Genomic DNA, 24,090 nt, shown 5'->3' on the forward strand with positions numbered 1-24,090 from the left:
GCTTATGTCGAACTTGTAATCTACCAAAAATTGCAGCCACATCCTTTTTCTAGCATTTAGATTTGGTCGGGTGAAAATATACTTCAAACCATGATGATCGGATCTAAGTTCAAAAGGTTTTCCAATTAAGTAATGTCTCCACATTTGCAAGGCGTGCACAATAACTGCTAATTCAAGATCATGGGGTACATAATTCTGTTCATAGTTTTTTACTTTCCTAGGTTCATAGGCAATAACTTGTTCATCCTGCATTAACACACCTCCTAATCCTTCTCTGGATCCATCTGTTATAACTATGAACTGTTTTTGTGGGTCAAGTACCTTTAATATAGGTGCTGTAGTTAGTTTTTCTTTCAAAAACTCAAAGGCTGATTGACATTTTTCTGTCCAGATAAATTTCTTCCTCTTCCTCTGAAGTGAGGTGATCGGATAGGCTATCCTTGAGATATTTCTGACAAACTTTCTATAGAATACTGCTAATCCCATAAAGCTTCTAACTTCTGATACATTTCTAGGTGTAGGCCATTCCTTAATTGCTTTTATTTTTGATGGATCTAATGCTATGTCCTGAATTGATATAATGTGCCCTAATCAGTGAATTTCCTTTTGGTAAAAAGCGCACTTAGATAATTTCCCATACAATTTATGTTCTCTTAATCTTTGCAAAACTATTTCTAAATGCCTTTGATGTTCTTTCTCGTTCTTAGAATAGATTAAAATGTCATCTATAAAGACCATTACAAACTTATCTAGGCAGTCTTGAAATATGCCTTTCATTAAGTTCATAAAAGCTGTTGGGGCATTGGTTAACCTGAATGGCAATACTATAAACTTGTTATGTCCATACCTGGTTCTGAATGCGGTTTTATGTATATCTTCATCTTTTATACGAAGCTAGTGGTATCCTCACCTCAAATCAAATTTTGAAAACATTGTCATGCCCTTCATTTGATCAAAGAGATCATCTATCCTCAGTAATGGGTACTGGTTTTTTAATGGTGACTTTATTGAGCATTCTGTAATCCATGCATAATCTCATGGTTCCATCCTTCTTTCTCACAACCAGTACTGGGGTTCCCCATGGTGAGACATTGGGCCGGATTAGTTTCTTATCTAACATATCTTGAAGTTGAATCTGTAATTCCATTAATTTTGTAGTTGACATCCTATATGGTGCCCGAGATATGGGTTTTGCTCCTGGTATCAAATCTATGGTGAAATCAAATGCTTGGGAAGGGGGCAGCCTAGGAAGTAGTTCAGGAAACACATCTTGATAATTCTTTAAATAGGGGTATTTTTCCTCGAAGGATTCTTTTAACTTTTCTTTGATTTCTCCATCTTCATAAATATAGTCATCTCCATAAGTGGTGGTTTTAGATTCTCTTGTGTCCTCAATCCTAACTGCAAAAATCTCACAACCCTTTCTTCCATATCTTTTAAGTTGCATTGCAAAAAATTGTTTTGATCTAATTACATGTTTAATCCTTGTAATGGTTGTTGGTCTACCTCGATCATCCACCTAGCTTACACTTTTGGCAAGACAATCTACCTTGGTCTTATGTTCACTGAGCCAATTGATTCATATGATAATTTCGTATGACCCAAGAGGTGCTACATATAAGTTCAATTCTGTTGAAAAATTCAGAAAGTCAACTTGAGCTTCAAACAGGCACTGCTCTACCTTAGCCCTTGACTAGTTTGAATACTCGACTGTCCATGGTTTTGCTATAAAGCTAGATCGTTTTGGAAACCTACTTAACAGTCTAGGTGATATAGAACATTCAAAAGCTCCAGTCTCAATTAAAATGGACATAGGGTTTCCGTAGATCTTACCCGGAGTTTCAATGGGACTTATTTGCCTACCTATTATTCAGGGCTGCATGAATCCTCTGCTGAAAGACTTGCTGTCATTGTGGTAGAGGTGGTTGTTGTGGCTGATTAGCGTTGGGTTTACTGGGGCACTTACTAGCATAATGATCTCCTCCATAGGTAAAACATCCTCCAAATGGTCCCTTCTTTTCATTATTCTTGTTATTCTTATTTGTATTGAAATTGCTTTTAACATCCTTAACTCCATTACCCTTTGACTTTGGTTTGCTGTACTTGTAGTCCTTAAATTGTCTTTTTTGGGGTCCGAAATCAGCACCCTCTAAATTCCAAGTTGTCTTTCTCTTATTGTCTTGGATGGAGTCATCCTTCCCAATCTTGTGTTTTTGCCGAACAACCTTCTTTAGAGTTTCTTCCATGGTTTGGGAGAGAGAACATCAACAACTCCTCCTATCCTATTGTTCAAACCCATGATGAATTTCTTCACTTTTAGATTGGTATCCTGCTGATACAGTGGTACATATTTTAACAGTCGGGTGAACCTCTCCCAGTACTTATGTACTAACATGTCCCCTTGCTTTAAGTTTTGGAAGTCTAAAAGCTTCTGATCATAAAAGGTTTGAGGCAGCCAACGGTTCTGGAAAATGTTCACAAATTTTTCCCAGGTGATGTTAGTGGTTTTTATGTTCTGCTCAACTTTGGTGGTTCCCCACCAGGTTGCAACTTCTCTGATAAAATGAAATATTCCCCAAACCGCTTTTGAGGTTTCAGAGAAATTTCTAATTTCAAAATACTATTCCATCTCAGTTAACCAAGCTTCTGCTTCCTCCCCAGACTCAAAATGGGAAAACTCGGGTGGTTTTATTTTCTTAATGTCTACTGACAAATCAGCCACTATTTCTTGCTTCTTTTGTATTTCTAATTGTTTGGGTGAGAAAATTTTTCTTTTGTGCTCGGAGACTTCTGTCTCCGCTCTAGGAGCTGGTGAGGATTGAGTTTCTTCGTGGTTTTGTCCCATTTGGGCTGCCATTTCACTCATTCTTCTTTCCATGTTTTCCAACTTCAGTTGTGTTTCTTGTAAGATCTGAAGTAACAAGTCATTAGAGGACTGAGTGTTTTCACGAATTATGCCTTAATCTGCAATGTTCTCGTTGCTGTTCATATTATGTTTATTGTTTTTACCTGTTAATTTACAAATTTGTGTCAATTAAGTGGGAAAAAGAAGAAATTTCACAAAAGAAAATGTCTTGCAAAAACATGAATCGCGTGAATTAATAACTTAATTGACTTAATACTTTGTTGCTTCACTTAGAGCAACCTTATTTACAAAATTTCCTCTATTGAGGATGTTTACATCAAAATAATATTTCGTCTTGCGTTGCAACACTTAATTTTGGCTCAAATTGGTACATATCCCGCACCATCCAGGATCTATGGAATTGTAAAAGAGGATTTCTTTGCCGAGCGTTCCAGTTTTGGATCAACTTGTTTCTATATGCTGTTTTGCTAGCGGGAGTCCACTTGACTCTTTCTTTCTTCATTTGTTGTATTGTCTGGTTCAAAGTTTCATTGTCTCGGTGCATGGAACAACAAGTGTAGTCATATTTTGGCATGTTTTTAATTAAATAAGAAAAGATGAGGTGTCGAGTCTTCTTGCGGGGTGTTTTATGTACTTGCATCCTGTGCAATCAGTCCAAAACTTTCAGGTTTCATAGAAGGTAGGGTGCCCTAGGTTCAGTGTCGAACACAGTTCTTTGATACCATATGTAAAAAAACAAATTTTCTTAACCAATTTAAATCACCTAATAATCTGATTTAATAAGTAATTGATTCCATTTCACATGATAATGACTTCCATTAACTAACTATGATAAAACTAACTATTTTTATTTTAACTGTATTTCATGCTCAGCTGATATAACGAGATCAAGAGAAATAATTAAATAAATAAATACATTGTTAACATTTTAACCTTTTCTAATTGATAACATATTCAGCTGAAAACAAAATAACAACTAACTTCTATATCAACTAATATATTCATTCAAATTATGCTATTAGAAACTAAACTATCTAATTATTCTTCTAAGGATTAAAGGTAAAAGTGTAAAAGAAACATACAAAAATAATGAAAGAATCACTTTATCTTGTTGTTCAAGCCTCGACATTGGTGAGAGGAGAAGCATTGACATAAGCTTAACCTCTCAACCTCGGACCATACTTATCCCCACACATCCTAACTTATTAGAACGGTCCTCCCTACCTCGAGATCGAGCATGAGATGTTCTTTAGTCCAGCCATCCGAGCTACCCGGTGGTTTGAGTGCCCCATCAGTTATACATATATAACTGACATCTACGGACAATCAAGTGATCTCAAGATTGGCATGTATGCCTATAACTACCTTGGCCAAGGATTTCAATTGGGTTTGTGAACCCGATCACCACCACTCGACTTGACAACAGATTTCATTACTGGGACATGCATGAGCTATTAATTATTTATTAATCCAATCTGATTTTATTATTTGTTTCTGCAGGGTTTATTTCCACCTCTTCACCATTCAATGGCTTCTTTGCTGGGTGAATTCCTCGGTGTCTGCATGATTATGAACATTCTGATATTGTTTTACACCTCTTCACCAATTCTATGGTTTCTTTGCCGGGTGAATTCCTCATTGTGCATATGATTATGAGAATTCTGATATTGTTTTACACCTCTTCAACAATTCTATGGCATCTTGCCAGTGAATTCTTCGGTGTTAAAAGTATTCTGAATATGTTTGGAAAATTTATTAAAGCATGTGCATTGATGTGGATTTATGTAATCAATCAAGTTTGATACAACTACCAAATGAATTCATAAATGATATATACTCAGGTATACTCGGTGAATGATCTCATATACACTTTAGAATACAAACAACTAGTATTATAAATTGATCTCTATTTAACATGCCTAGCCGGCTATGGATGGATACTCAAATTAGAGAGAAAAGGATTTGAAAAACATATTTAATTTATTCTCAACCCTATCATTATGTATCGGCAGAAGATAGATTTTAAACTCAGTAAAATCGAATCATGATTTACATTGCTTCTAAGGTATTCAATCTTGAAAATAGGAAGATCAGTCACCTTATCTTTGAAAACAAAATAAAAGAAAATCAAGAGTGGTGACCTGTGATTGGATTGTGACTCCTTGCTTTGGTTGTGTCTCTTGTCCATCGGCTAACTTGAGACTAATCCCAAACTTCAGTCACCGGCAGTATTAAGAAGAAAACAGGGTTCGGGGTGTGAAATGATGAAGGATATTCGGCTGTGAACTTCCAACTTGACTCAATATGAAAATGCAGCAGTATGGAGATAGGAGAGAATAGAAAGATAGAAGGAGGTATGCTCCGTCTAATTCAATCATGGCTTCTTAAAGACTTAGTTGAGACTGCTTGGCTTCTATCGGTTTCCAAGATGGCTATTTGGATACAAAATGAATTCGATTTGACAAGAATTAAAGAGGGAAAAGAAATATGGAGGAATTGAAGAGTTTAAACTTTATTTTATTATTATTATATGCTCTTATATACGTTCACGTAAGTATTTTTTTTTTTTTTTTGTGTTTTTTATTTTTATTTTTCTTTTCTTACATGGTATCAGAGTTGAGGGAGATACTCGTCACATAGCCTTTGGAGACCTCATTGCTTCATCTCTTCAAGAGACCCGATTTAGATCCGGAGCATCAGCTGCAATTGGGAGCGTCTAGAGCCGAAGCGGACCTCACCATTGCGTCCGGAGCGAAAATTCGGTGAAAATTGACTGTAAACTTGCCTATTTTAGGCCATAGTCAACTGGGAGGCAAATTTTTTTTTGCAAATCGGAACCCAAAGGCCCGATCTGCAAATCTATTGTCTATTCTCTGCGCATGGCGGAGTGTATGCCAACCGGCTAGTGATCACAGATCAAGTCCGCCGAACACACTCTAGTTGTCGAGCATGACACAAGGATTTTATAAACCTTGAAAGTGTGCAGACCCATGAATGAGGGATAATACGCTATCCTCTGGCAGCCGCACTCTGTAATCCTGACATCGATATGAGGAATCGCAGCATCGAACTGCAGTTTTTCCACAACAACCTTGTTTTCCAACAAACAGATTGACACGAGGGTTTCCCATTTTCGACAAAGTCTGTCAAAATCAGCGTCAACTTCACGGTTTCGGCGTTTTTAAGATCTGCAGATCCCAGCATCCAATGAAGGCAGCTCTCAACAGATCCAACATCGGCCAATTAAGACTTCGGTGCTTAGAGTTCAAATCCTGATGGCGATTAAACCCATTTCAACGTCGACTTGCTATTTATTGACCACTGTACCAGATATTCCGACTGTGGACTATCGTAGATCTGATGATATCAAACGATCTCCGACCGCGGACAAATCAAAATGGGAGACTCACATCCTGAAGCAGTTTTCCATTATGGTGCCCGCTTCAGATCCCTATTCCCTGTGGTTTTAGAAGTTTGCAGGCAGATCCCTTTGTCGATTTTTATTTTGGATTCCATCACCGTCCACACCCGAGATTTCGATGTGTCACTGCTATTTCCAGGCTCAAATCGACGATAATCGTATTGGTTTTTTGGCGTGATTTTCTCTTTGGCAGCAACTTCCTCCATTCCGACGGTGACACTGTTCTTTTCGTCGACATCTTTTCCAACAGCGGTGGAATCAAGGTTTATCGGCAGGGTTTCAAGTTTCGCACCATCCACGCGGACAACCCAATCAGCCTGCCACATCAGCCTAGGCGCTGAGTTTTTTGCTGATGTAATCCTTTTTTTGGGGGGGGTCATTGATTGATCTCATGGAGTCTTGTCACATTTGTAAGTTAGGTATTAGACCAAAGTTGACACCTACGAACTATTACCAATGGAGGACTATGATAATGGACCATCTAAGAGAACATCCAGGAATGCTTCCTTATCTTTATTCCCAATCATTCAATATTGATTGGACATATATTTGTAGCCTTACTCAATTTCTGCGTAACAGTATGAGTAGGGAAACCCTTCAATTGGCCCATTTTCCAGCTGATATTTGGTGGTCTATTTGGAGATCATACGGAGATCCACGTGATCCTCCATCTCTAGAAGACTATCTACCCCCAGTCACTCCAGCACTGGTTTCTTCAACTCCAGATGAGATCACACCTCCAGCTCTTGTTGCTCCTACTGATCCTATTCCAGCCATAGATGCTTCGGATCCAGTGCAGCAGGACACTTCATGTCTTCCTACACTACCTTCATGCGAAGACTTCCTTTCAGACATCAGACAGTTGTTCGTGGAGTCTCACATTGAAGATGTGGGAGACATCATTGATGACATCCGTCTTCTATTTGAGGTGGATACTTCATTTTTTGCTGCAGTGACCTATTCATGTACTTCAACACTGCAGGGTACTTATGGTCTTCCTAGTGATGATTTCTTGCCATACATTGGAGCTCTATTCTTGGAGTCACACACAGAAGACATGGGTGATTTTCATGATGATTTCTCGCTTCTCTTTGCTGAGGCAGATTCTTCTACAGTTATTGCACATTCCCTACATGATCAATCCTTCCAGGTTGGCATGATTGTGGATCCTCATGTACAACATCTACAGGAGATCTCTTTCACATTTGAGAAGACTGTTGGTTTCCTGAGACAAGTTCTTCATCCTTCCTTGTTCGATCTGTTCTTCTCTTCAGCAGTTTTGGAGGAAGACATCTTCAGTATCAACACAGGGACACTTGGACATGTTTCAGAGACACCGTTCATCATCGAGATTCCTTCTCCATTCAGGGGACATTTCTCCTCTGTAACCTTGCCATTGTTTCTTCCAAAGGGGAGGAACATCATTCAGAGGTCATGGATTAGCTTCTTCATTGGAGCCCTTCTCACTGCTTGGCACACTTCTTTTAGGGGGGGGGGGACTACCTCGTCTCCTTCTTCTCCTCTTTGAGGGGGATGATTTCCTTCTTTAGGTCTTCTTCTCTCTCTCTCTTTTTCTCTATTGTACTTATCTCTCTTTTTGGAGGAGGGTTTTTCCCATGAGGTTTTCCCTCTTTCTCCGCTTTATGAGAGATTGCATTGCATCATTTTAGCATTGTTTTTGTACATGGGTACCTAACATGGCCTAGTAGCTGGGACCCATTATGCATTAGTGAGCTTAAGTGCATTCCCCTAAGTTGCACTTAAGGGGGGGTGTTGGTGTAAATAGGTATTTACTATTTACACTTTACTTAAGTTAACTTAGGTTAGTGCATTATTTTATTATTTTTCATTATTTTATTATTTCTCTTTATGAGACACTTAGGAGTTTGTGCATCTTCTACAGTTGTCATGTAGACAACATAGAAGTACGCCACTCTATTTATGCACATGGTGTCTACACCACAGGAGTTTGCATCATTCCCTGAGTTGTCATATTGACAACACAGTTTTTCGCACTCCTAATTTAGCACATGTTGTCTACAACACTGATGTGCGTGTTCTCACCTTTGTAGGCTTATCCTCACATCATCACACTTACTTCAGTGCATAATGGAGGATAACCCATATCTGGTGGACATGTGCCTAGTTGTTGGACTTATCATGGTGCTGATTCCTAGGCAATCTAGATGCATCTTAGAGGTCTTTATATTGAGGCACTCCTAGTGTATTTGGATAAAGAGATTTGAATAATATACAGTTATTCTGATCATACTCTGGTCTATTCTGTGCTTGTGTATCTGAGTTCCTTGGTCTTGGGGAAATTCTGCTCTAATGTAGATTCTTACAATAATGATAAGAAAAATTATTAATCAATCTCTAAAGGTATGAATTATATTTTAATTTAGATCATTTTATTTTTTTATTAAATAGTTTCCCTAATAGCACATCCGGTCCCATAATATAACCTGTGGACAAGTTTTCATATCCTTTCCAAGGAAGTCTTAGGTCATACCTATCAGTCCTAATGACTGAACCAAATGACCATCCCATTCCTATGATCCCGTTTAGCAATGCTTCCCCTTTCTTTAGTTTTCCTGCAATCACCCAAGCGAAACATCCTCGCCAAAACATTAATTCAAAAATATATTGATCATTAATTCAAATCAAACAATTGCTAGTCATCTAATATTAGTTATAGGTTACTGATCATTTCATCAACATTTATAAATAACTAACTCATTTCACATGATTATGAAAAGAAATAATTTGTTAAGAATTGGTACAACTTATATAAATAACTAACTTGTATCACATGATCAGTAAAGGAAATAATTTGTTAAACCAACAATTATGATTAAATTAAAAATTAGGGCAAAACTCGGGATATAACATACAAGTATTCAATGTAATGAGTATATCACTTTGACTGATGCTATACTTCAACACTCCCTCTTAGCAAGGGAGAAGTGACAAAATCATTTTATGAGATCAGTATCAAGTATATCTATACATAACATATTACCTGACTTTAACACTTTGAAATAGTGACTTGCCAAATAACTACAATCACAATGTTATGAACACTATCATAACATATATTATGATCTTTAATTGTTTGAAACAATATCCAGAGTAATCATAATGCTTTCATTATCAATGACTTCCGACGTATCCGGAGCAAAAATTGTCATAATAATAGGCCTATCATTTGCAAGATTGTCATCTTACAAAGATTACCTTCTGTCTGTTTGTTATCATGGTGTCTGGCAGAATTTGGCCCAAAGAACCATGATAACAAGTCTACCATTTATAAGATTGTCATCTTATAATGGTTACCTTTTGTTTATATATGTCAATGAAAGATCGTCACCTTTCATTACATATCATATGTGAAATAGTAACCATTGTGAACCGAGTTAGAGGGTGGTACAAAGGGTTTTCACCTCATACTTCTCTCTCATAGAGGAGAGCGCGCTATAAAGAATTTCTCCTCAAAGAGAAGATTTCATCCACAGAGGATTGTATCTCAAAATTTCTCCCTTTGATCATCGATCCTGGGAAGTTAGGTCCTCTAGCTACTTCTTTAAAAACTCTCTTTCACCAAGGATGCCTATTGAACTAATCACTCCCTCATGATATACATAGGAGTAGGCCCATAAACATCATGCAGTTACCCAGATGTAGACTCCCTCTATGTATCAATCTTCTAAGCTCCTGCATTACCTTTGAAGAAGTGTCATACTCCCTCATAATGTAGAAGAATCTCATAATCTTAATCATCAATGTTTGGAACTACTATCATTAGATTTAGTTTGCACAATATTTGGTAGCATATGTAAAGTACCAACCTTCTTTTCATGTAAGAATATCCTCAATCATAAAGGAAAAGATCAAAGCAAATAACCCTTATAGTATGTATAAAATTACAAATAAATGAATGGATAAATGTAAAAGATACGAGTACTTATCTGCCCATGAGGGTCATGGAATACCTCCTTTTCTAAGGATGGTTCAAGTTGGAATGAAACATTGCCTATTATTCCCCCCCCCCACAATGTAAAATTCCCACCCTTATATCATTAAACACTTATACATCATATCAAATTTGACGACTTCTTTCTAAGTTCTAACTTGCCCTTTTCATCCATTGAAGCTCCAAACATTCATTAAGCTTAATAGTAGAAGCTAACAGAAGCTCATCCATAATATGCCAATATCTTGATTGAGTATGATTGTGCCACTTGAATGATTCTACAACTCATACATCAAGTTTCATTTATCAGAGAGAGACTTGTAGATAGTTTAAATTAAAGTCACAACTTTCTAATGATGTACACAAGGGGTAGGCCCATTCACATAGTTGCATGAATTACAGTCCTCTTGATTGTTACAGTTTATCGATCAATGAAGATTCCATCACAACATTGGTTCACTCCCTCTGAATCAATATGATCAATATCACTGACGGTTGATGAGACCATATCCTCTATCTGCTCGCTCTGACAGATGTGTTAGAATCCTTTTGAACATAAACCTTCTAAGCTTCTAAAATAAACTTCCCTTGAACAAAGTGTTAGACTTTCTCTGAATCTTATATTAATCCTCCTTTTCCTCAATACAATTGTGCAAGTACCACCTTAGTACCACCTTAAGATCTCTCGTCAACAAGTGGCAAGCACTAACGTGCCTTTCCTTTTATCTTATGGATCCCACAATATTTTGGTTGTAATTTTGATTACCTTTCATTCCATGAAAATAAGTTTGAACCAATAGGTACTGGCCCTTGCTAACATTACCTCTCTCCCTTCTAATTGCTTCTCTAGTGTATCGTGATCCGATATCAAGTCCGCATAAATGTTTGATGGTTTCCCTTTTAATATATTACATCTTTCATATAATTTATCAAATATACTAACATATTAATTATGCTAGGAACTTAACACAATATATGTAATATAATACTTATCTGTACATACACATCTTTGATGCAATCTTTTATACTTTTTGATTCATCCTCTTGATACTAATATCAATACTTCCTCTACTTTATATAAATTATTCCATTATTTTCCAAGTCAAAGACTTTCCAATCCGTATATCAAATATACTTTTATATCTTGCCCATCTTTTGGTGTCCAAAGTTTTACACTACTTCTTTTGTTGTAATTCAAGATATATTAATCATGATACTCTACTTATATGGGCGGTCTTTGACCCTCATCAAAAATCTCTTTTAATCAACATTTGTTGCTTTCTATATAAGAATAATAGATCATCAACTCCCTATAACTAGTGACTAGATCCCCTTGACTACTCTCCTTCACCCTTACCCATAGATACCTTCTGTTGCTCCCCTTAGTGTTACGGGTTCCCAAACATACATTTTGGGTGTTGTGGCTTTCATATGTTTTACTATGCCCATGATAGCATCTAATTTTTATTTTCCGTGGCAATTCTTCCATGAACGAGGGTAAGACGATCCCTTCCATTAAGAATAGCGCGATCTCTTCTTTTTGGTACATTCTTGTTACTAGAATCACTATCAATGGTAAGGCCATCAATATTCTCGCTAGAACATTTGATCTGTAATCGGACAATAACGGATGCATGATTATTGACCTAGGAACAAGAATTACCTATCTAGTGGAGGTCTCGTAAGACCGTGTGAAGGAAGCAATTTAGTCAGCCATTAGTCTAACTCCAACAGTCGACTCTTCCCTGGGATTGGATCTATCACCAAACATCGAGTGATGTCACCTTGCCAACTGTAGGCTTCAATTTTTAAAGGCAAGGTGGATTACGAGGTTCCCAAGCGACAATCTCTTCATTTGGGAACCTAGACTCTTGTGCCTTGCCATGGGTGGTCCGAGGGGACTTTCCATATTCAGGAATGGACATCAACGAAACTTCATTATAATGCTCAGAACACTCTCTCCTTCATGCCCGCTATATGCGATTTGCTACTACTAAACTTCAACATGATGCTATATCCCATTTGTATTGTTTGTCGTCCATTCTCATTAATATTGAATGCTAGTGTCCATATCTCCCTCGATTTGATATGATATATCATAGAGCCATGCAACTTCCATTCTTGCGTCGTAGGTTGAGGAATTCCATCATAGAGATGTCTTCCCAAAGAACTACTGCTTAACGGGTAGAAATCTGTGTAGTTTAGCCATTTCATAGCACACTATTTCATGCCTTTAATCTTTCTTTCTAAAAAACTTATTTATTTATTTACATTTGTAGTCTTGCTCTGATACCATGTTAAAGTAACTAAGATTGTTTCTGCAAATGTATAATCATGGCCTTTGTTTCTGATGATTTCCAAATGTAGATTTGGATCTTATATAAGTATGAGAAGAGGAGACATGTCTCTTCAAGAGACATGTTCTTATAGTTAATCATCTTTAGTTAACTATATGTATAACTCACCTTTAAGCATTTATGTTATTAATATATTAGCCACATATGTAATATATTATTATATAATGTGTAATATATATAATATAATATCATTCTTATCAATAATATAAGACATAAAACAATGTTCATATAAATCATGAATACAAGTACTCAGTGTAATGAGTATATCACTTCGACTGATGCTATACTTCAACACATCCAACCCTTGGTTTCCATCATAATATTTTTATCTTCACTTCAGGAGGCTTAGTTTTTCAGTTTTCTCCAACATTTTGGTTTTTAATCACTTCAAATTGTTGTTTAATAGTTGATTGGAGAGCCTTTACATTCATATCATTTTAATTATAGCAATCAATAGTTCGTCAATTCAATATAAATGTGCTGAAGAGAGCAAAAGATACATAGAAGCCTCACTTGCATGGAATGTTTTTGACAAACCACTTTTCAGTACTAATTTTGATTGTGTAAATATCCTCCAATTGATCTGTAAACCTGAATGTCAAGATTATAAATTTTTTTTTAGAAGCTATTAATTTTGTTATTTCAAGAGACTACAAATAAAAAGGGCTATATCAGCTAGGGGACATTACAGTATCTTCCCTTTAGCAGGACCAAGATTGAATTCTTCTGCAAGCTGTAACTTGAACAATTGATTCATCAATCATGACAATCTTATGCTGATTCTAATGATTTTGCTCGTGATTTAGATGAAATTATGACTGTATTGCATACAGTAATATGCTGTACATAAAATTCAGACTTGGGAAAGGCTGAATTGTTTATGAAATGATCCTCATCATGCCTTTGGGGAACTCTTTAATGAATAACGTGTTCAAGTTTATGACCTTGAAACATAGATGCATTATTTTCTGCTTGACTAATATCTTAATGTATGTTCACCTTTCCATGTCTGAAGACATGGCTATTTTCATTCACTAGAACTTTGACATTTTCTTCCATGGTTCCTTCTTTTTGGTCAACGTATTTTTGAGATTGCATGAACTAGATATCAGAGTCACTAACTATATCAGCTTCCTTTTCTTGGAAGAGATTAGCAATATTACTTTGTTCAACTTCTCCAATGGTGAAGATAACTTACTGTGATTCCCCACAGTAGAACTATGGACAATGCTTGAATGCAGCCTTCTTCGAATGCCCTTCTAAGGAGAAGAAAAAACACCTTTAGCTTTTTGTTTTTTGAGAGCAAGAAGCTCATTAGCCAACCTTTGAACCATAGGATCCGTTCTTGTGATGGAAGAGAATGGCTCCAAAGAAATATTTTCTTCAAACCTTCTTTGTTCTATTCTTATCTGTTTGGGGAGGATGAGATTATCTTCAATCTCAATTGCCAAAGTCTGTGCAGCTGCTAGAGTAGTTGGAATTGCTCTTCTAAATAGAATGCTCACCTCAGTCACTTAAGCATTGACAAAGACACACTTCAATTTTTTGGTTGTAGGCTAAGCAACAATTTGAATTCTATGTGTTGATTTGCTGAAATGAGCAATGAATTCACACATAGGGATGTGAGATTCCTTCTTGAACTAGGTAAGATGAGCCAGAAGAGAGTGGACATCTTTGCAAGAATGAACCATTCTTTAAACTTAGCTCTGAGAGTAGGCACACCTTTAAGAGTCTTAACGAAGAACCTTATAGATACATCTTCATGTTCAGTACCATGGACTTCACAAGCAATGTAAAAAGCAACTATGTGTTCATCAAGTTGTTGTTTTCCATCATCAAAGAACTTCTGTGAGCCATCAGGAAGAGCATGTAGAGACAGTCAGATTCGATGGACCAAAAACATTTCCCCAAGGACCTTGGACAATTATTTACATGTCCTTTGTGAAAGATTGACAAAGTAAAAGAAAAGAAAATTACAATGAAAAAGACATGGGTATACTTGAAACAAAAGTGTAATGCTCTTGTATGAATATCATGTCCCTATCAAAGTCTTCAAAAACTATTGGGTGGATTATTTTGCAACTATTAACTTTGTGATTAATTGTGAAATAGTGGTTCCAGACAGAGTGTGTGAGAAAAATTCTCTCATCGTTATAAGGGAAGGCTTCCCCTCTTTGTTGCTAGTAAGAACAACCTACACTAAGACCTAAGATTGTGTACACTAAGCTAATTCACAGGGTATTACATTCACCGTACTCCTTTTAGTGTGGGTGTTCTTCCTTTATTGTATTCTCTTATTCAGAATACACGATTCTATCTATACAAGAATCTCTTAATTACTGTTTAGAAAAGTTCATAACAAGAAGCATATGGAAGGTCAAAGTCTTTCCACCTCAACTTATGTGAAACTAGGAACAAAGATAAAACATACATGCAGCTCAAAGTCTCAAACATATACTTTACTTTACATAGAAACATAGAAAATAGAAGCAATAGACTAGTTTCAAACATGATAAGCATCTCAAGTCTAAAAATCTAACTATAATACTAAACACAATAAGTGCCTCAAAGTTTGCAAGTTTGAGTTTAAATCCCGCTTGGACAATAGAACAACACTCACAATCAATCTTCGGAAAATGTTATCAAATGACATCTTGAATTAACAATATGTCTGAAAGCAAACTTGCCTTTTTTATTGAATGCAATTTGATTTACGTTTAAGCTCAAAGTCTTAGAGTGCTCAACAAATTGGAATTGTTTTATTGCATTGCCCAAAAGAAACCTCTTTACAATGAGCCCCCTTGAATTTGTAAAAGAGAGCTTGAGAGAAAAAGTCGGAAAAACTAATTTCTGTTGACCTATTTCATATTGCAAGTTGTAAATGAATTAAACTTCTATCAGACTGTATGTTTCTTTTATTTCAATCACAGGTTACTAATAAGTTTGCACTCTTATTCGTAGGTATAAGAGCAGATGTACCTTTATCAAAGCTGAATAATGTTTTCAACCTTTAATACCTCCACTATATGTAACTTGCATTGTATGTAAGAGCACGATCTGTAATAGTATCGCTGAATGTAAGAACCCAATCTGCAATAATGTTAATCTCTGATTCTGAGTCTTGATCTGCAAGAAGACAGAGGTATGTGAACTGCAAATGTAATATGAATCAGATAGTAACTGGATGATGGTAAGCAATATGATTTTATGTCGATCTGCTGAAGGTATTGATCATTTATTGATTTTGATGTCAATATCACAATCATCGGTGCACATATATATTGTATTCAATAGATGCCTTTCAAGATAGGTCATGACCTTTCAATATCAAGAGTCACGATTTGCTTATATGATTAGTTAGTATTAACTAATTAATCTGATCTTCTACAGGATCTGATTAGTTAGTTAGTACTAACTAATTGTGACTGTTATGTATTCACATAAAGAAGCATATTGATTGATCTACAAGACCATCAGGTTTGATATATGTGTGTGTGTGTGTGTGTGTGTACAGTATTTGATCTCAGTTTGATATGAAGTGCATGGTCAGTATTAAGACATATTATCAGACTGATTATAATATGTATATGTATGTGAGTGTATGTAGAATATAAACTCCCATAAATATACAATCCACAGTCTCAGGAGATCTGACCGACGCTATTCAATAACACAAGTCTTAACCTATTTTAACTTGAAATGTGATGCATGTAATTACAAGTTACAACTTTGCATGCAATGTGTTCGTGTGCAATAACAATTTTTCATTTTACATTGAATTTTTCAAAACTAAATTACATATGCATAACTAAAGCAACCTCAGTGTCTAACAAGACATGAACCCTATCAATGTCATGCTTTGCAAATCTTCATGCTGCTCTTGGATGCTAATACTTGAAGTATTGAGATTCAATGAAGGCACTTTGTTTAGGAATGCCAACTTGGATCTCTGAGGAAATCCCTTCTCATCTTCTTGTATGGGGCAATGCCATTTCTTCAAGAGAAATTCTCTGTGAAGTCGAGGTAAAAAGCCCAAAGAGTTAGAACATCATCATGTGTATTTGGTGATCCCATGACACTTTCTTAGCCTAGAGGTGTTGCAAAATAATGTTTATGCCTCAATTTATCATGAGGGAGGAATGTGTGTGTGAATGGGACTGGCAAGGAAATGAAAATGATACAAATGTGGGATCATGGTTAAATTTTAGTCCTTGAAATTTGAATTACAAGCGGGGAAGGACATGAGCATTCACTTGTAATTGGGAAAAACAAAATTGCGACTTTGTGTATCAAATGGAAATGTGCAAGTTTGTTGTTATAATCAGGTCCTAGAGGCTCAATTAGAAGTGATTGGTAATGCCTTTCGAGGTTGTAGTTGGGTCTTTAAGCAGTGACAGAAAAGTAACTACATGGAGGTGAACAAAGTTGCTCATCAGGTCTTGAGATCCATTTAGCAAGTCAACCCAGGCACGACTTTGCACTTGGAATTTGGGTCTTGGGATCCAAATATTCAAGCAACAATGCAAAATAATTTGCAGTGGTGGCTGAGAAATCTGATTTAACAAAGAGATGTGTACAATCACTTGCAATGGCAGGTCCAGAACCCAACTTGACTTGCAAGACAAAAACATAGGCATGAAGGACTTAGACAATTTTGAGTCTCTGAAAGTTGACCATAAGTGCAACTTAAATGAACTTGCAATTTGGGTTGTAGGACCCAAATTGTTAGTTGTAATGCAATAAAACTTGGAATGACAATCTAGAAACCTGATTTGATATGTCATATGGGTAAATTACTTGTAATGCAAGTCACTTGCAATGATGCTTCCGAGACTTGAAACTTGCAGGAAAAACTAGCTCTAAGCAACTGAAACTTATCAAAACAGAGATCAAGGAATTTTTCTCTTTCAATGAATGTTGTGGAGATGGAAATATACCTTGAAATGTGTGCTGGGAGCCTTAGAATCCAAAAATGGATGATTTTTTCAATGCTTCTCTCCAATTTTCAATCTGCTGAAACTGGGGACAACAATTATTAGAAATTTAGACCTCTCCCAGAGTTTGAAGTAGACTAGGGAAGAGGAAGATATAAAATGTTGTATCATGCAATTTATGAATAATGGCAAATTGCTATGATGCTAAAAGGCAATGATCATAAATATTTGTCAGCTAACTATTACATTAGGTATTCACGAGGATGTGATTTTGTACTCAATTTGCATTCAAAATTGCAAATCAATCACATTTTATAGGAAACAATTTGTACTCATTGGATATGTTTTGTCATTGAATTTTTTGAAGCAAATGTATTTCTAATGAAATTTAAGCAAATTTCTAGGTTGCCAATATTTTGTGGAGTCAGATTTTTCAGACTTCTCAAGTTTTTGCCAAGTCCATGATTTCCAACTATGCTCTTACCAATCAGCTTACAAGAACTCAAGAGCTGAGCTAAAGGCTTGCAAATCAATTGGCTTGACTTGGGGACATTACAATCATGTTGATTGTGAAACATACCAATGATAACTTCCTGATAATTCTCATTCATTATTGAATTGAATGAAGCTTTACATATGGGAGTGCAATTGTTGCTTCTTCTCCAATGATTCCTTAATTCTCCATGGCTTGTGCACATTCACACATAAATGTCTTATGGTGGAGTGTGGTAGATCAGTGAGTGGTTTGTAGATCAGTGTGGTAGATTATTTAACCACATGATTTCACACACTGTCTGCTCTAAAGTTCAATGAGTTATCGCATAACCCTTGAGGCACATCTTGACATTATTATAATAAATTTGAAAACATTCTATGGCACATAAAGGATATTCTGTCATGTACTTATCCTTTCATCTTGTACAGCATTGCAAATCTATAGTTAGTTTTATATATATAATGTGTGGTATTTTTCTCATTATTGACAGTTAAGTTTTTTAATATTATTCTCCCTCCTTTCTAGATTAATCTTTATTCCTGGTCTTTACATAAATCAATTTCAAATAGTTTCTTAATTCTTTATCAATTGGACCCATATTGAAACATAGCAGGGATGATATTTTTGCATGATTAATTCAAATAACTTCATTGCACTGAGCAGTCAAGTCTAAACGTTAGCAAACATCTTTACTTCATTTTTTGTTGTGTTACTGGTGACCATAGTGGAAGATTTAGTTTTGGGACTACTAAGACTCTGACTTGTTCCTTGGTTGATTTTTTTAATAATTTTTTTCTTAGGTGATGTATTTTGGTGACCATTTATTCAGTGATTTGAGAGGACCTGCAAAAGCTGGATGGCGGACAGCAGCTATCATCCGGGAGCTTGAAGTAAGATTTCTTTTCTAGATGACATATTATGCCTTGCCGAATTTTTAAGTATAATATAAAATGCCAATAGAGTTATATTTTGTAAGTTATCTGAAGTAAGAAAAGAGAAACAACTGTTAAATATATCTTTGTTTTTAGCAAGAGAGAAAACAATGACATCACACAATTCATTTTTTTATTCCCTCCTCTGTCTTCAACATCTAGTGTTCCACAAGGAGTGGGCAGCTTGCTCCATTGGTGCATTAATATTAAAAGAACGCAACTTTGTAAGGAAATTTTTTAAAAATCTTTATAAACTGAGAGGCAAAATTGTTGTAATTTGCAAAAGCATTGTATTGTATTTGCTTAATAAATTTTGGCCATTTTTAGTTTATTTAAAGTTATTTCAATACCCATCCTCTCCTTGCCATTCCCATATTTTTCCCCAAAACTTGTGTGACATGGTAAAAGTTCTAAGCAAGATAATATCAGCCATCTGGATTGTAAAGAAGTATGCATAAGTATTAAATGCAAAACTGTAAAACAAGTAAGCTAACATTCTCATCATGAATTATCTTTTTCATCAACTTCATATAACTTACAAAGGAAAGATTCTTACTATTGGTGAACTAGCATGGCTAAATCCTTTATGCACTTTAATGTAACATGGGGTAGAAAATATCACTAGGGCATTTTACCACCCAACCACTAATCTGCTACCAATCCCCTTCTCACTTTCTTGCTTGAAGTGGGCCCAACCCTTTGCAAGGGATGTACAATGGTGATAAACAAGTCATTCTGGAGCTGGCACAAGATCCTACATAGTCTTAGTCGGTTACACTCTATAGCTGCTGGTAACATAGTATGATGCCTGACTAAGAATGTATCCGGAGGATTATGAATTGACTAACACTAGCATAGTATAGTGCACCTTGACCAAGATTTTTGATGCAACAGTGTAATCTTGTAGTTTAGTTCTTTACCCAGTCTGACTTGGTTTCAAGCTCACAAGGAATATTTGACTAGCTCTTGTGTATGTAAGACTCATGTTGACACTAATGTTATTCCTTCTAGATGAGGAACATAAAGCACAGAGGTGTTTCTATCTAATTCTGCTCATTACTGGCATACTTGCCCCAAAGAGAGAGATTATCATTCATCCTCTTTTGTTAATCATTCTAGTTTGCTGTTTATGTTTCCTTAAAATGAGTAATTTTGATTTAGGCTCTCTTGCCATGAAACCATATCTTAGTTTCTTACTCTGTGATTATAAGGCTATGTAACCAGTTCCTTTCTCTTATGTTCCCATACTGGGCTAAATTTCCACTGCTATAGAAACACAAGTTTCTTATCACAATGTGTGTCCTAAACTGGTTACATTATCCTCTACTCAGCTGAGTAGTTATTGATGTAATTCTAGGATATAGACTTTCTAGTTTTAATCAGTATTTGCATAAACTATCTTTTTAACTAACTCAGTCACTTATGGACTGGTTCATACACATAACATGGGATGACACGTTTCACAATGGCTGACTCCAAGCTTAATTCGTGTTATTTCAGAAATTGAAGTAAAACTTAGGGATTTCTTAGATTTAATTATGGATATGCATTCACGTAAATCTCTACCATTGACTTAAGTTTAAACATGTGACATAATGGCTCAGAAAATGGAAAGCATTACCTATATATGTATTCTTTTCATATGATACCCAGCACGTGGTTTATAATTTGGTTAAGTTTTTTATGGACAACTGATATACTGATCCTGTTTACTAGACCTGAATCAGCAGAGATATTTCTGCCCATCTATATGCATACAGAAAGGTTTAGAATGAATATAACTTCCTTGAAAACATGTGTATTCATTGGTGTTCCTTCTAATTAAAAACTATATCACATAAAGATTTGAATTCAGACTTACGTGCTTACAAACTGTTTCTTACACCTGAATTTAACATTTCTTCTAATGTAATTTCCAAAATTATATGGTTTTAGTTATATGAGAATTCATTCACAGTATTGAAACCAAGAGCCATTTAAGTAAATTGGGTGTCCCTGTGAACTCGATTTGTCTGAAATGGAGAGGAAATAAATAGTTGATCTCTGGCTGCTAATGCTGCCTGGGAATTTTCTCCACAACTATATTTCTTTCTGCATTTCTTCCTTTAAATGCTATCACTGTTTCCTTGACTGGGAGCAGTGTTGGCTATATTTCGAGTCCTCCTTCTAGACCAAAAAATATCTCTTCTCTAAAGAGGCTGTTCCTATATTTGAAATATGCTATGCTCTTTTTCCTTGTACATGATTGAATGGCTTTCCAAAAGAGTGAATTTCTGTTATAAAACTGTTTAATAAATCACCTCCAAATTACATTTCGTTTAATCTTTAATTCATTCGCCAGAATGTAGCTGCGAGTTTGCTAATTATAGGCAGCAGTTTCCTTCCATGCTGTTTGAGTATGTCATGGCCCAAGATATATATAATCACCCATATCTTTTTAAGAATTCCTTTAGTAAATGATGCTGCCTACATAGATTGCAAATTTAATCAAAAACCTTCTTACTTCCCATCATGGTTACGAAGATGGCTTTAATCTTTGCTTCCATTACACCTGGCCAAATAGGCCATGACATGGCTCTACTTATTTTAATTTCATGAGTACATTATGGAGTTCACTTCCATAAGAGCATGATAATAATATTATTTATTAATTATTGCTTACATGGTTGTATATGTTTTTAATGAATTTAAAGTTTATTTTCCTTACCATATATATATAAACACACACACACACACACACACATATGTATGTATGCAATATTTTGATACATACACACACATATAGTTACAAATGATGTCATTGTGATTATGTTGACACATACATATACAATTACGTACTTACATATATACACACACACACAAACACATACACATATATGGATAAATTTATACCTTGATATTCGTTAGAAATGATAACACCAAAAGTTATCACTTAGGCCATCACAAGGGCAAAAGGTCGAACAAGGTACAAGTCTAAGACGATGCTCCTATCCAACCAGGATCACTAACAATACGACTACTTGACATCACATGACTAACTAGGATTGTACCTTAGACCTATACCTTCTAGGATCCCACCAACCTTGCTAGTTTCAGAACTTGGATAGCTTAAGCTCATGACCATGCTTGCATCCCCCTTTCTTGGTGATACTTTCTCCCCCTTCGTTCGGAGGAAAAACAATTCTTACAACCACTTTGTCCAGAAATGTTGTTAGCTTGTAGTCATTCAACATTATTTATATGCAATAATTAAATTTCATAACTCAAAATAAGAACACAATCATTATATCATCCCTCTTACAATATCCGAATCACTGTTCCATGATAAGCAGGAAGTGAAAACTAGATATACATCAGTGATATAATTTAATCAAAAACACTGTTTATGCCAACTAGATATGCATCTAGTAAATAAATTTAATCAAAAGCACTGTTTATGAAAACCAGATATGTATCCAGGGCAACAATTTAATCAAAACCACTGTTAATGAAAGCAGGATATATATCTAGTACATAATAAAAATATTACAAATTTTCAGTAGTCAGGAGGGATGAGACAACCTTTCCCAATGCCTGTGTCCCTTGTTGCAGAAAATCAGAGGAATTTTTGTCAAAAATAACGTCATCGATCTTCAACAGCTATAGTATATCTGGCAAATAGTTGGTAGTTTTGGTTTTCAGATCCATTGGGGTAGCATCTTTTCCAGATTTATGCTAATCACAACTGAAAACATCACCATAGATGTCTTATGCATATGGTGCTAAGTCATCTTTTATTTTTTTTGATCAAAGATAAATCTTACCATTGAAAAGGAAAACATGTTCCACAATTGCATCAACTGAAATGTAACATACTCATTATAATTGTGAAATAAGAAAGACACAATCCCACAATCATACAGGATTTAAAAACAATCTAAAGTTCTAAACCAAAAGCATCCATGCATTTTTCACTTTGGATTTTCCATTGTATGTCTCTTGCGTTGTTTCCATTGGGCTTTTTCTAGCTTTTTACCATGCAGGCATTCTTTTCCTTCTGAATGCAAACTACATTTTCCTTTTTGATATCTATACTTTCTTTTTTCCAGCATGGAAGCATTTAATTACCAGTTCATGGAACTTTAACTGTTCTCACAAATCATTTCTCTCTGCACGCAAACTTTTCATAATTTTTCTTTTTCTTTATCCTTCATTATTCAAACAACTTATTCCAGCTAGCATTTTTTTTTTCAAGTATGGCTTCAAGTTGAAGTTTGATCAAGTTTCAATTGCCAATTCTTCCATGGTTTTCACACTTTTGTCTTGTAGGTTTCCTCACTCCCTCATATTCTTGCTCAGATACATTTTCTCATTTTTAAAGTGATTTCAAATTGATTTGGTTTCTTTTGCCTCAAAATACCTCTGATTTTGCATCATCCTAAGACTCATTTACTGCTTCTCCATCACTAACCTTTTCCTTGCATTCTTAGCATTAAACTTTTTGAGATGACCTCCCTTTTTGTCATCTTGGATATCATTTCATCATGTGTTAGCACAACGTTCTCAGCATCCTTTATCACAATATCCTTAAGGTCTCATGGCTGATTTTGAAACACAAACTCCCATGTAAAGCTATGGATATATTCCAAATTATCTGGTACTTTATTTAATCCCTTTTTCACTTATACACACATGACTTGTTCAAAATTTGAGGTGTACTTGGCAGACTAAATTCACTATGTTGTTGCTCCTTTTCTTCTCTGTAGTGGATATTCTGTTTTCTCTTGATGTCTTCAATTGAGCACAACTTCTCCATGAGAGCCTTCACAATACTCATCTTAGACTCAGTCAATTGAGACAAGGTTAATACATCAACTTCCATCTTGAGAACCGTGCTTCTTGATCAAAGGGTTTTTACATCTCTTTTCATGCTTCCTGGATCTCACTTCGAACTATGGGATTCAATGTCTCTTTACAAAGGCAACCATTTTTTTTCAAATGATCCTATTGTGGGCATTAATTTTGGTCATCAATTTACAAATCACTTGCAATACTTCTAAGGTTCCATGAAATTGTTGAACTTTCTCTGATACCAAACTGATCCATAAACTATAATGGTTATATTGTACGAT

The 24,090-nt window shown here is 35.6% G+C and overlaps 1 protein-coding gene across 1 annotated transcript in view; it reads left to right on the top strand.

Annotated features, from left to right (window-relative positions):
• The window catches only part of LOC149566163 (HAD-superfamily hydrolase, subfamily IG, 5'-nucleotidase), a 169,450-nt gene that overhangs the window by 105,277 nt on the left and 40,083 nt on the right, over positions 1-24,090 (top strand). Inside the window, exon 11 of the mRNA XM_089819584.1 lies at positions 18,848-18,937. Within this exon, the coding sequence (XP_089675710.1) occupies positions 18,848-18,937 (90 nt within the window). The remainder of the gene's footprint in view (positions 1-18,847; positions 18,938-24,090) is intronic.

Source organism: Cupressus sempervirens, chromosome 3 (genome assembly GCF_028749045.1).
Source record: "Cupressus sempervirens isolate cs-2001-9-10 chromosome 3, ASM2874904v1, whole genome shotgun sequence".
NCBI classification, from domain to species: domain Eukaryota; kingdom Viridiplantae; phylum Streptophyta; class Pinopsida; order Cupressales; family Cupressaceae; genus Cupressus; species Cupressus sempervirens.